The sequence below is a fragment of the Rhineura floridana genome, chromosome 2 (assembly GCF_030035675.1).
Source record: "Rhineura floridana isolate rRhiFlo1 chromosome 2, rRhiFlo1.hap2, whole genome shotgun sequence".
NCBI classification, from domain to species: Eukaryota; Metazoa; Chordata; class Lepidosauria; order Squamata; family Rhineuridae; genus Rhineura; species Rhineura floridana.
The window spans coordinates 93,037,424-93,049,459 of NC_084481.1; the positions used below are offsets into that span (position 1 = coordinate 93,037,424).

General features: G+C 45.6%; 1 protein-coding gene across 2 annotated transcripts in view; it reads left to right on the forward strand.

Annotated features, from left to right (window-relative positions):
* ANKZF1 (ankyrin repeat and zinc finger peptidyl tRNA hydrolase 1) overlaps positions 1–12,036 on the forward strand; it is a 20,321-nt gene continuing 8,285 nt past the window's right edge. The window contains exons 1-12 of one of the 2 annotated variants that reach the window (XM_061609375.1): positions 1–97; positions 2,165–2,282; positions 3,392–3,489; positions 5,361–5,463; positions 5,982–6,184; positions 6,915–7,030; positions 8,040–8,187; positions 8,800–9,022; positions 9,322–9,420; positions 9,817–9,978; positions 11,280–11,378; positions 11,609–11,864. In XM_061609375.1, the coding sequence (XP_061465359.1) occupies positions 2,168–2,282; positions 3,392–3,489; positions 5,361–5,463; positions 5,982–6,184; positions 6,915–7,030; positions 8,040–8,187; positions 8,800–9,022; positions 9,322–9,420; positions 9,817–9,978; positions 11,280–11,378; positions 11,609–11,864 (1,622 nt within the window). In that variant the 5' untranslated portion in view covers positions 1–97; positions 2,165–2,167. The other variant, XM_061609374.1, reaches the window with a different exon arrangement.

Consider the following 12,036-nt stretch of genomic DNA (forward strand, 5'->3'; position numbering starts at 1 on the left):
GACAGACGGAAGTGACGTGAGACGGTGATGGTGGTTTGGGTACAGCTTCCTCGTCGAATATCAGTGCAGCTTCGTGTGCTTTCCACCGTCGAGAGCGGTAAGTGTCCCTCAGCCCCGCCTCGCCTCTGCTTCTGAAATGCTTAGGGCTGTGTGGCTTGCCTCTCTTCAACCAAATACTGCGGCTGAGCAATGGTTGATTGTTCCCTGCTAGATAGTGGCAGTGAATAGTGGCCCAGCCCGCAGGAATAATGCTTTTGTCACTCCCCCGGCACCCCCCTCGGACAAAAATGGTGGTGATGCTTCTGCAACTCACGTGTAGGCCCAGACTCATCCGTCAAAGATCAGTAGGTTAAGAAGATTGATTTTACTAACCCTTTTGGGGCCCCATCCCCACTAGCCTTTTTTGCTGTTACTGTAACATCTTGCTTCTTTGTAATCCCCCTCAATTACCAACCTGCATTCCTGTGATTTGCCACTTTATTATAATTTGTGACCATTTTCTTGTCTCTTCCGCTGCTGTTCTGTGTTTTCAATACATGCAAATGATGTGATATTGTTACACTTGACCATAGGAATAGTTGTAGCCAGTACAACTGGTCCAGTGACCTTTCTGCCTCATCTTCACCTTTAGTGGGGTGAGTGACTGTGGGCAGGAAATGTCAGTCTTATTTTTAATTCATTATTTCTAATGTACAATTACACATCAGTAGAGCTGTGAGTGAACACCTGTGCAGTTCTTAAAAAAAATTCTGCAAGTGTGCACCTGTGTAACTGCAGACTACTTTTCAGAAAACTGTAATAACTTCTGGTGCAAGCATCACTAGGAAAACATGAGGTGTGTCTTGGAGATATCAGGATTTTGGATGCTTTGGGGGAACAGAAGATTTGAGTGCTACTTATGTTCTAATTGTTTAATCCCAGAGCTCAGTATTTCATGCTGTTGTAATATAGGTGGGAAGGGAGAATCATTTCTTCCCTGGCAATTTTTTTCAGTAATGTGCCAGGGCCAAAAGAGCTTTCAAAAAGTAAAAGTACTGAACAAGATCCTTGACTGGGGGGGGGATGCCAATGATAGATTAGCCACCACTGATTATAGCTGTGTACAGTAGGGCCCCGCTTATGCGGCGGGTTAGGGACCAGGCCCCCACCGTAAAGCGGAAATCGCCGTAAAGCGGAACCCATAGACTATAATGGGGCTGTCACGCGAAAATGCCGCAAAATCAGCTTTAAAAGGGAGAATATCCCGCTGCTGCATTAGCGGAACGCCGGAATGCGAAGCGCCGGTAAGCGGGGCCCTACTGTACAGATTTGGGCACTACCCACAAAATGTTCTTCAGCAAGTAGTCATCCGTGCAGGTGTGCATGTATCAACTTGAGAAGGAAAAAGTGTATCCAAGAATAGTTGACATGACCTAAAAACCATTACTCATGTCAAATGCACCACCCACTCTAAACATTGCTGTGTAGCTCAGAACTGCATATTGTATACCAGGGATACAACACAATGGTGATTTCCATACAGAAACAGTGGCAGTTTAACTTTTAACAAATAGAGGCACAGCAGTGGCTCTAAAGAGCCAGAGGGTTCTGTGTGGATGCCCCCTACCTTGTATAAGGATAACAACTTTTAGCCTCCAAGGCAGTGGTTCCCAACCTTTAAGAGTATGGGACCCCCTTTGTAAGCTCAAAAACTTTCATGACCCCCCACGCTAATTGTAATTGTAGTCTCTGTCACAGCCCCCAGGTTGGGAACCACTGCTCTAGGTCATATCTGGCTTAGGTAAGGATCATATCTGTCCCCTGAGACTTGCTTCTTAAGGAAAAGGAGAATGAAGAGCAAAGCTGCTTTGGCAATGGGACCCTAGGGGCCTTCTCACTTGTGGAAGGAAGCTGAAGTGTTCTTTACAATTCCTTTCCTTACCCCTTCTCAGCATGGTCCCCCAGCAAGCAGAGATTCAGCAAGCGAAGATTTTTCTTATTGCAATATATCCATGTTGGGGGAAACTTGTACCTATTGTACAATAGAAATTATACTTCCCATATGTTAAAGGCACAGAAACCCAGTCAGGAAAGGTGGGGTGGGGGGAAACCCAGCTGGATGTGTTCTCAGGAGCAGAGGTCCCTTTTCCCCACAAAACTTGATTTTCTCTTTCTCCCTCCTCAGATCATGCAGCCTGCTGAAACCTGGTCAGTGTTTGAGGCAGCTCAGAATGCAGCTTTAATGAGTGGACTTTGCCTGGTCACTGAATCATCAGGAGATGCCACCTCTATAGCCATTCCAGGTGCTACTTTCTAAGGGCTGTGAAACTGGGAAAGTGTTCTGACCAAGGGTTACCGTTCACTGTGTTTGAGGAGATTGTGACTGCTGATTGTTTTAGTTTAAAAAGCTGGTAGAATTGTCCAACTTGACTTGGCTTGCCTGTGAAATGTTTCCAAAGAACTAGGTAGCCTGTTTTTAATAAGCCCATCTAGTTTAGGGTGCTACAGCTATTTAGACTTGTATTCAACTCAGTCCTGCTCAGAGTAGACCCATGCCCCATAGTCATGACTATTAATAAGGGTACTCTGAGTAGGGCTTTAAAAGGTTGGCAACCCTTGAAATAGAGAGTGGCCACCTCCACATGGTTGAATTCTGGAGCACTGAAATCTATATATTTCTTTCAGTCATTCATATTATGACTACTTCTCTGCTATATAACACATGCAATTGGAGGAGATCGAGAGCGCCCACTTTCAACTTTAAACAGAGTGCAGTTCCCTGAACTCAGAAGTGTGTTCAGTTTAAAACTATGGTTGGTGAGAACAAGTCAGTTTCTGAAACCATAGTTTGATCCTGGCTTGTTCTCACTAGCCAAGCATCAGTTCTTCACATCAGACATCATGGAGAGTTTAAAATGTGAATCATATGCTTCTGATTTCCTCCTCACAACCACAAAAGAGGGGGAAGATAGCATGCGAACCTAAGAGTCACTGAACTGTTCGTGTATCATCTTATGACATCGTCAGTTTGCAACTTTTGTAGTTTAGCATCTTTGTCACTTAGTTAAAACCAGTTTTGTAGCTTCTAAATCTAGTTTCTCTTAGCCACTGAGGAATACTCCATCTGGGATTCTTGCTATTCAGGTATTTAAGTACCTATTGAATGGTCTATTTTGTGTCTCTCTTACACACAAGATTTCTGAATTCCTGTTTCATTCTAATGTTTAAGCTTTGCATAATCCTTTCATATCAGGATTTTTGCATTCTTGAGTCCTCCTGAATTTGATGACATGTTGTCTGTCTTGTATCTTTCTGTGATTGCATTGTGTCAGATAAAGATCTACATTCCTTCCATACATAAATCTATATTTATGCCAGTAACTGTCTGTTGTTCTTATTCTGTTCACTGCAGTGACTAAGGGACCAGAGAGCCCTAGAGGGATATTAGAGGTGCCAGAACGGATGTATTGCTCTGCCTGCTCAAAAGCCTTTGACAGTCGAGAGGAGCAGGTGGGTATTGCTGAATGATGTTCTTGAACAATGTTTTCTGTGGGAACAGGATGGTAGAAGAACCTTCAACTCTTGTCCTAAGATGAAATACAGGATCCAGTACACCAGGATGGGGAAATGCCGACGGTCCAGACCCCACCTGTCAATCATCTGATGTCACAATGATATTAGGTGATACGGCACTTGCAAAGAGCCCTGCAATGCACTTTGAAGACCCAATTATCAGCTGATCAGCAGGACTTCAAAGCACCACGTAGGACTCTTTACGCACTGTGCTTTGAAGTCCCAACAATTAGCTGATCGGCACTTCAGAAACCCCTTTGACCTGGCCAAACCACCTTTTTTCATGTCTGTGATTGGCTGCTGTGTGTGATTTGGCCAAAATGGCCTGGCAAACCTAATTAGAGATTCCCTACCTCTGCAGCAGACAATGTACTTGGACTTTCAGCTTTTGAAAAAAACGGTTCACCAAAGACTCCCAAATAAGCAGAGCAGTCATGGAACAGGTTGTCTTATGGATCAGTAACTGGCTATAGGACAGGAAAGAGAGTAGAGATATATAGATTATTTTCACAATGGAGAAAAGTCAAGTAATGGGGGGACATGATAGAGATATATAAAATTATGCCTGGTGAGAGTGAATAAAGAGACATTTTTCTCCCTCTCGCGTAATACTGTACTAGAAACCTGAGTCAGCTGATGGAGCTGAAATTTGAAGGTTCATCACAGACAAAAGGAAGGACTTCTTCACACAGCGCAACTGTTCTCACAAGATGTAGTGATGGTCATCAGCTTGGATGGTTTAAAGAGGATAAGACAAATTCATAAAGCAAGGGTGTGGAACTGGATCCAGCCAGCGGGCTGGATCCTTAATTCCTTCATCCTCCACAGGACAACTTTGATAGGTGGGTGGGATTGCCACCTGTCAAAGGGGCTCACTGTAACTGCCAGTCATTTGATTGGTGGTTACACCAAACCCCTTTGATATCTGTTTGCTGGTGCAGTTTGGATTCAAATCGTACCTGCAGAGGACTTGAAAGGGACTCACAAGCAAGCCCTTTTGAAGGTGTGCTGTCAATTAAAGCACACCTTCAAAGAGGGTCATTAACAGTGCCTGCCTATCAACTGATCCTACTTGCAAAGGGACAATCAGGAGCTCACTTTAAGCTCCCTGTTGTTCCTTTGTAGCCATTCCTTACAGCCCTGCGCCTGTCATTACATGTGAAATCTGTTGTGGGGCAGGTGGGCATGGTTTGGGGGAAATGGCCTTGCAGGACAAATTGGAATCCATCCCAGGTCTAATTTAGGTCCATGATTTGGAGTTTCCCTACCCCTGTAATACAGGATAAGGCTGCTAGCCGTAATGGCTATGTTCTATCTCGGAGCAATATGCCTCTGAATATCAGTTACTGGGAGTGCAAGTAGGAAGAGTACTGTGATGCTCCAGTCCTGCTTGCAGACCACTGTGAGAATGGGATGCTGGACCAGATGAGCCTTTGGTCTGATCCAGCAGGGCTTTTCTTATGTTCTTAAAATGTCAAGTCCCCAAATCACTGCAGAAGTAGGGTACTGTATGATGGGGGTTGTAGTTCCTGTACTCAGAAAAGATAGCTGTCCAACTTCCATCTTCAGCTGACTTGGATGCTTTTTTATATCCTTAACTAGGCACTAGGTATTTCAGACTCATTGCAAAGAGGTGCTTCTTTTGCCTGCCCTATGTAGCCTGAGGTAGGGAGGATTTTTATATATGCTAGACACTGAATTAGTTACTACTCTGAACTACTCTGAGCTTTGGCTATGGGGCGGTATACAAGTGCAATAAATAAATAAATAAATAGGCTCTTCCACTGTCTCTTCCTTTTCCTGTTCAGACTGAGCATTATCGGCTAGATTGGCACCGTTTCAACCTAAAGCAGCGACTGCTGGGCTGCCAGACACTCACAGCTGAAGAATTTGAGGCAAAGACTCAAGCAGGTAGGAAGCACATGTTTAGGACTCGCTGTTGCTCAGGAACTCTGCTTCCTCCGGTGCTCCTAATGAGCCCCACTGTGCCGTAGCTCATGGTAGAGATTCCAAGCATCCAGCTTCAGAGTTGTTCCTTAACAGACTGATGAGAATAAGTACCCAGTGTCTGTTGGTCCCTTAGACTTCATCTCACTCAGCATGGGATGCTAATTCATTTTACTGTTCGTTACTATATTAATACTTGCACCCCTTTAGTTTGGCTCTAGCGATGACAAGTACAAAGTGTCTCCAGGGTTGGTTGTCTAGATCCAGATATGTATTTCCTCCCCACTATGGTCTTGAGCTGTCTTAAGAGGGAATTTTCCAGCTTTACCAGTCCAGGCTATCTTGTTTGTGCAGGAACACTCTCTCCCCACCCAACCCCCACTGTGGGCTGGAGGATAAAATGTAAAACACCATAGAAGGGATCTCTTGAATCTGTCATATGATGCATTGTCCTCTAGCTTTGTGATTTTTTTCTGTCACAGGTGATGTTTCCAGCATCTCTGGCTCGGATTCCAGTGACTCTGACTTGGACAGTGAATCTGAACCACAATTTTTCCAGAACAGTGAAGGCAAAGGGAGCAGTCATCAGAGCCCGTCGCCATGTCCACGCTCTCAGCGGGTTCTGTTCAGAAATTCCCAAGGCCAGCTTATCTCAGTCTATCGCTGTGTGCTGAGCACTATGAAGGCATGTCACACAATACCAAAGCAAGGAGCTGGGCTTCATTCCTTTTCTAGCTTTCTGTCTTTTCCTGCTTTAGCTACGCGTTGCCCATCACTGCATGATAAATACATCTGCCTATCAGGAAACCCACAGAGGATAATGTTGTGGCCAGGTTTCAAAGGAAGTACTCATGTGTCTACTGCAATAAGTCCAACTGCTGTTGTGGTGCCTAACGCTTCCACCCACCTTCTTGCTTTAATTGCCAAACCCTTCCTCCCAAGAAGGTACTGTAATCTTAGGCTGTTGGGACTGTGTGGGTTTGCTGCTGTTAATCTGAGGGATTTTCTCTTGAGTCCTGCACAGTTCCTCTAGTCACCTGGCTCTCACTTTTCCCTGCACGTTGGTTTGCAACACTAAACCATCCCATCTTGCCATCTAGAGATGATTCTTTCCCTTCTGTGTCTGCTGCTTTTCTAGAAGAAATGTGAATTTCTGTGAGTTTCAAAGCTTGTGTAGGAAGGAAAACCCCTTTGGGATGCTTCTCCTTGAAATCCCTTGGTCTCCTTGGTCTCTCCTTGGGACCCATAGAATTTTCCTGAGGCAGAAAGTCATATCTTGCATAATACTGTTGGCCCTTTTCTGCAGATCCAGGTAACACCCTGCCCATCCCTATTTAAAAACCAGGCTGAGAGCAGCTTCCAGTGCTCAATCAGTAGCTCCTCACTAACTGAAGGGGGCTTTTGTGTATCTCCAGAGCAGTATGGGGGAGCCTGCAGAGCTAGTGACGTCCCTTCAGAGACAGAGCCCAGGAACCTCCTGGGTGATCCTAATGGCTGGCGGGGGACACTTTGCAGGAGCTGTCTTCAAGGGGTAAGAACACAGAGGGGGCTGTCTGTCATATGAGTTGAGCTGTAGCAGCTGCCTTACAAGTGTAAATCTGTCAAAAGGCTGAAAAGCTATGATCCCACACACGATTTCAGGCCAATGTTGAAGCTTATCTCAGGGTCTCCACTAAACAATTTTCTGCAAAGGAGAGGATTACTGGAGTGGGGAATGTGGTTTGCTAGGGTGCTTTATATCTGTAAGCTGCTGGACCCCATTCAAGGTGTAATTCAGGGATGGAGAACTGGTAGCCCTCCAGATGTCAGCATGGCCAGTGGTCAAGGATTGTGGGAGTTGGATTCCAACATGTTGGCCCGCTTCTGCAGGTCAAGGTAACACCCTGCCCATCCCTGTTTAAAAGCCAGGACGAGGTGAGCTTCCAGTGCTCAATCAGTAGCCCCTCACAGGTTCCCCATCCCTGGATTAAAAGAATATCAATAGGCAGGAAAGCTAGAAAAGGAAAGCATAATGAGATGGTGCATGTGGAGACTGGTTGTCCCAAAGCAGCTTCAGCTGAATATAGCTACATAATGTGAATGTGCAAACACAGCTTCCACACAGCATTGAGTCACCAGCACCTCCTCCCCAGAGGAAACTGAGGGCTGTATGGATGCAAACAGCCTTAAAGCACTAAACACCAAGTAGCCCATTTTGTGAGCTCGTTCACTGGAGGTCCAAAGGCCATAATCCTTTCCTAAACCACTTCAGCCTAACACTAATTGCCTTAATCCATCTAGCTCAGTATTATGTACACCAGGGGTGGGGAACCTGTGGTCCTCCAGATGTGGAATTAAAGCTTTCATCATCTCTGACCAGTGGCCATGCTGGCTGGGGATGATGGAGTCCAGCAGCATCTTGAGGGCCATAGTTTCCCATTCCTGGTGTAGATGAAACCAGAGTCTGTTTTGGCCATACATTCCTAATGGATACATTTATAGCAAGATTTTGACTCTGGGTGTTGGTTTCTGCTGTAGGTTTACCTTTACTTTCTTCCCAGGAATGAGGTGCTGGAGCATAAGACTTTCCATCGATACACAGTACGAGCTCGCCGAGGTACAGCCCAAGGGGTGAGGGATGCTCAAGGATCTATGCCAAAGTCAGCTGGGGCCTCACTACGGCGCTATAATGAGGCTGCCTTGCTCAAGGTGAGTGTGGACTCTAGAGGAACCAAGCATAAACCCACAAAGTGGGAGGGACTTGACTGCTTGGTAATCCTTGGGCCACCCTTTGGCCTTGCTATTTGAGTAAAATCGCCTAGGCTGTTCTGCCTTCACAAAGGAAAGATTCAGTGAATTTACTGGGCAGGTCTATACAAGTTCTTGTCAGTAACATATAGCAAAACAGTGATAGGCGAGGAAGGGGATATAGTACTAATACTGTAAGCCAGGGTAGCCAATTTGGTGTCTTCTAGATGTTGTTAGACTACAAGTCCCATCATCTCTGGCTATTGACTGAGGCTAATGGGAGTTGAGTCCAACAATATGTGGAGTGCAATACATTGGGTACCCCAAGCGTAGACTTTTCTTGCTGCAGATTCAATATTGGGAAATGGGATTCTTCCAGAGCATTTTTCTGTTTCTGCATTTTCTCATTTGCATGAAATAAGAGATTTTATGTAGGGACAGGGGATCTCTTGGAATAGCTGACTAGTTGTTACATTCAGGCCACAACTCAGCTTTCATAGTAGTGTAGCACAGCTGTGCTAAAGATAACTTCGGCACCATGGTATGCCCAATGTACTTGTCTTTTTCTTGCAGGATATTCAGGAGTTGTTGGCCAGCTGGGCAGGGCATTTACAAGGAGCAGAGTGCGTCTTCCTTCGTGCTCCTCGCACCAACCGGTGTCGTTTTTTTGGCAGCAAAAATGGCCCTCTTCAGCGAGATGATCCCCGTATCCGGGGCATTCCTTTCAGCACCCGGAGAGCCACTTTCCATGAGGTGCAACGGGTACATGGGGTTCTGAGCAGTCTGCAAGTGTATGGTGAGCACAGCTTTTTGTCTTTTCTCTCCCTCCTTTCCAAGTACTTGCAACTACGCTCTGAAGGTTTCATGCATGCCTGACCCTAACCTTGCCTTTCTTAGTTCTAGCCCTGCCTACTTACCTTGGCTACTTCTCTGCTCTTACTGAAATTGGACCTTTGTGAGTTGGCTATCCAGAATTCTGCTAGTAGGATTTTGCTTAGAGTGTATTACTTGTAATCCCAAATTGAGGTTTTTAGTTAGGGTGTGGAACCAAGAGGATTTTTGTCCTGGTAAACGCCATTCTGGTTCTTTTGACAGGAAAGGACACAGCCGTTGCAGATCTGACTGGCTCTCCTCGGAAGAGCTGGAAAAAAGCACTTCCTCAGGATGAAGCATCTTCACAGAGTCAAGATACTAGTGAGTTGGAGAGCCTTTGCCTCCCCTACCCTTCAATCCATACTTGATCCAACGCATATGCTTCCCATTTGTTTTCCATCTTAACTCCTAGGCTATAGGGTAGAAAGAACATTTGCTGTAAGGCAATAAAGCACAGGAAATTCTGCCTGAAGTGGGAAGTGGCTTTACTGAAGAGTCCCTGAAAGAGAGTTGTGGTCAAGAAAATGCTGAAATCATAATGGTGACTGCTAATGTTAGGGATGTGACATTTCTATGGCTGTAGCTCAGCTGAGAGAGAGATAATAGGCTGATTTGGACCACCTCCCATACCTCAATCCCCAATATAGCTTATGATCCCTACTTTGTTTATCAGAAGGTGAGAAGGAAAGGTTGAACCATGGTCTCTTTTTCTTCTAGTCTCTGCAGCAAGGTCAGAAGAGGAGGAGGAAGAGGAAGGGGGAAGTCTGAAGCAGCTGGAATTGATGGAGATGACGCTGAGTACGCTGGAACTCCGTGAATTTGAGGTAGCACCAAAATGGAATTGCAAGAAGAGAAGGAAGAAACCAAAAGCACTGACAGGTAGGAGGCTGAGGTAATGAACCTACTCTTGGCTACAAATATTGGGTGCATTCCCTTTCTAGAATGGCTGTTTCTGGGTTATTTGCCTGCCTTGAGGGACACTGACCAAAATGCTGCAGTTTGCTGCTGTTCTTGACAGCTACTTCCTAACGAGGTATAGCCAACAGGATAAGGAAGCAGTAGTGGCTTTGGTGTAATAAGTGGGAGGGATCTTTGTTCCCAGCAAGTCAGAAATCACAACCTTGAAACTGAAATCCAGTCCATTTTACAATGCTTTGGGTATTGCACTAAAGCAAACTCCTGAGACAGAAACTCTGTTATGCATTAAGAGAAAAGGCAATAGCTTGCTTGATAAAAGTGCCACCATCTCTGTTAGGTAAGCTCTCCTAGATGAAAAAATACAGTATAAGAATGGGATCAAACATGATAAAATGAGACTAAGGGGACACTTACAGGCAGAGGTGGTGGTGTTGGCGGAGGTGGGGGAACAATCTTGCACTTGCTGCTGGAAACCTGACCCTCTTCTGGTTTGCAGGAGGCATTGCTATCACATCTTCTAGTTTTTTCATCCATGAGAGTTTGAAACTTTAAAACAAAATTTGATAGGTGAGCTGGATTTCATTCTACCTCCCTTTCATGGGATGAATTGTACAGCTCAACCCTCATGACTGATGAGGAGCCACTGCAGACTCTGAGAAGTCAGTGCCAACTGGGATGGTTCCAGAGATCCACGAGAGGTCCTACAGAGAGCAAACAGAGGCTGTCATAAGTCACCTTGGCCATCATTAAACCTGTTAAAGCTACATCTCATTGTTACAGGCTAGATGCAACCAGCTCTTAAGACTAAAAGCAGGAGTTACTGTACCTTTGGATTTGTAGGATCAGGGGATAGAGATCATTGTCTTTGCCTCTTGCCAGCTGTTTGCATGCAAAAAAGGGGGGGACAGCAATCCTATATTTCAGTTTGTGTGGAACAGTGTCATCATAATGCTTCTGCCCTCCAGTGGTTCCCTGGGGACTCTTACTGCTCTAAGGGGGCAGGGCTGAGGTGGAGCCTCCCTCTCCCCATCCTGCATCCTCTTGGCCTTGATATTGGTGACATTGAGCAAGTTGGGAGAGAGGGCTGGGCCTTGTGAATACTGGATCTACCATTACCTGTCAATTCATCTGAATGGTCTCGGGCATTTCTGGGGCATGCTAGGACACAGCTAAAATGCTCATTGGACAGGAATCAGGGTGGTACTAATAGACTAGAATGAGGACAGGGAACAACACATTGCTTGTTCTTTCTTTTGAAACAGAGTTTTCCATTGAGACTACAGGAGGTGTGGACAAGCCCAAGAGCTTTTGGTCCAAAAGAGGGGAGTTAGCGGAGAACCAGAAATGTCTGGAAGCTGAAGGTGCGTCTGAGGATGGTTGTGTGTGCATTGGCAGTACCTGCATCTCCCCACTGCATTTTGACATAAGACGTTTTACAGCAACTTGCCATTTTGGCCATTATTCCAGTTTGGGAGTCTGTGCTGATGAAGAGAATGGCAGCCAGGACTTGAAATTGTGTTCTCCTTTATAAATAACATAGAAATCCCATGACTCATAAAAGGTTAATGTGCGATTTTCTTCCTTCCTGTAGGAGGTCTTAGCACATCAGTGCAGGATGCCTTATTCACAGCCTGTAAGATGGGAGACCTGGGAGCACTACAGCATCTTCTGGGGTTGGATAATAGCACAGCAAACAAGAGAGATGATTGCAGTGGTATTGCCCTGCAGCAGTTGCTCAACACACCCTTGGATGAGAGTGGCTGGACCCTTCTGCATGTGGCAGCAGCAGCAGGAAGGAGTGCAGTTGTGCGGCTCCTGTTGGAGACTGGGGCTGATCCAACCCTTAGGTAATGCCTAGCACAAGAGGAATATATTGAGGCCTAGCGTCCTAAAACATGGATCTAGGCTTGCACTTTCTGTCTGTGAGTCAGAAGTGCTAACCCTATGCATGCATGCAATCTGAACAACAAGTAGCTCCTCTTGGGGGTCTATTGTCCCTTACTCTGTTACCCTCACAAT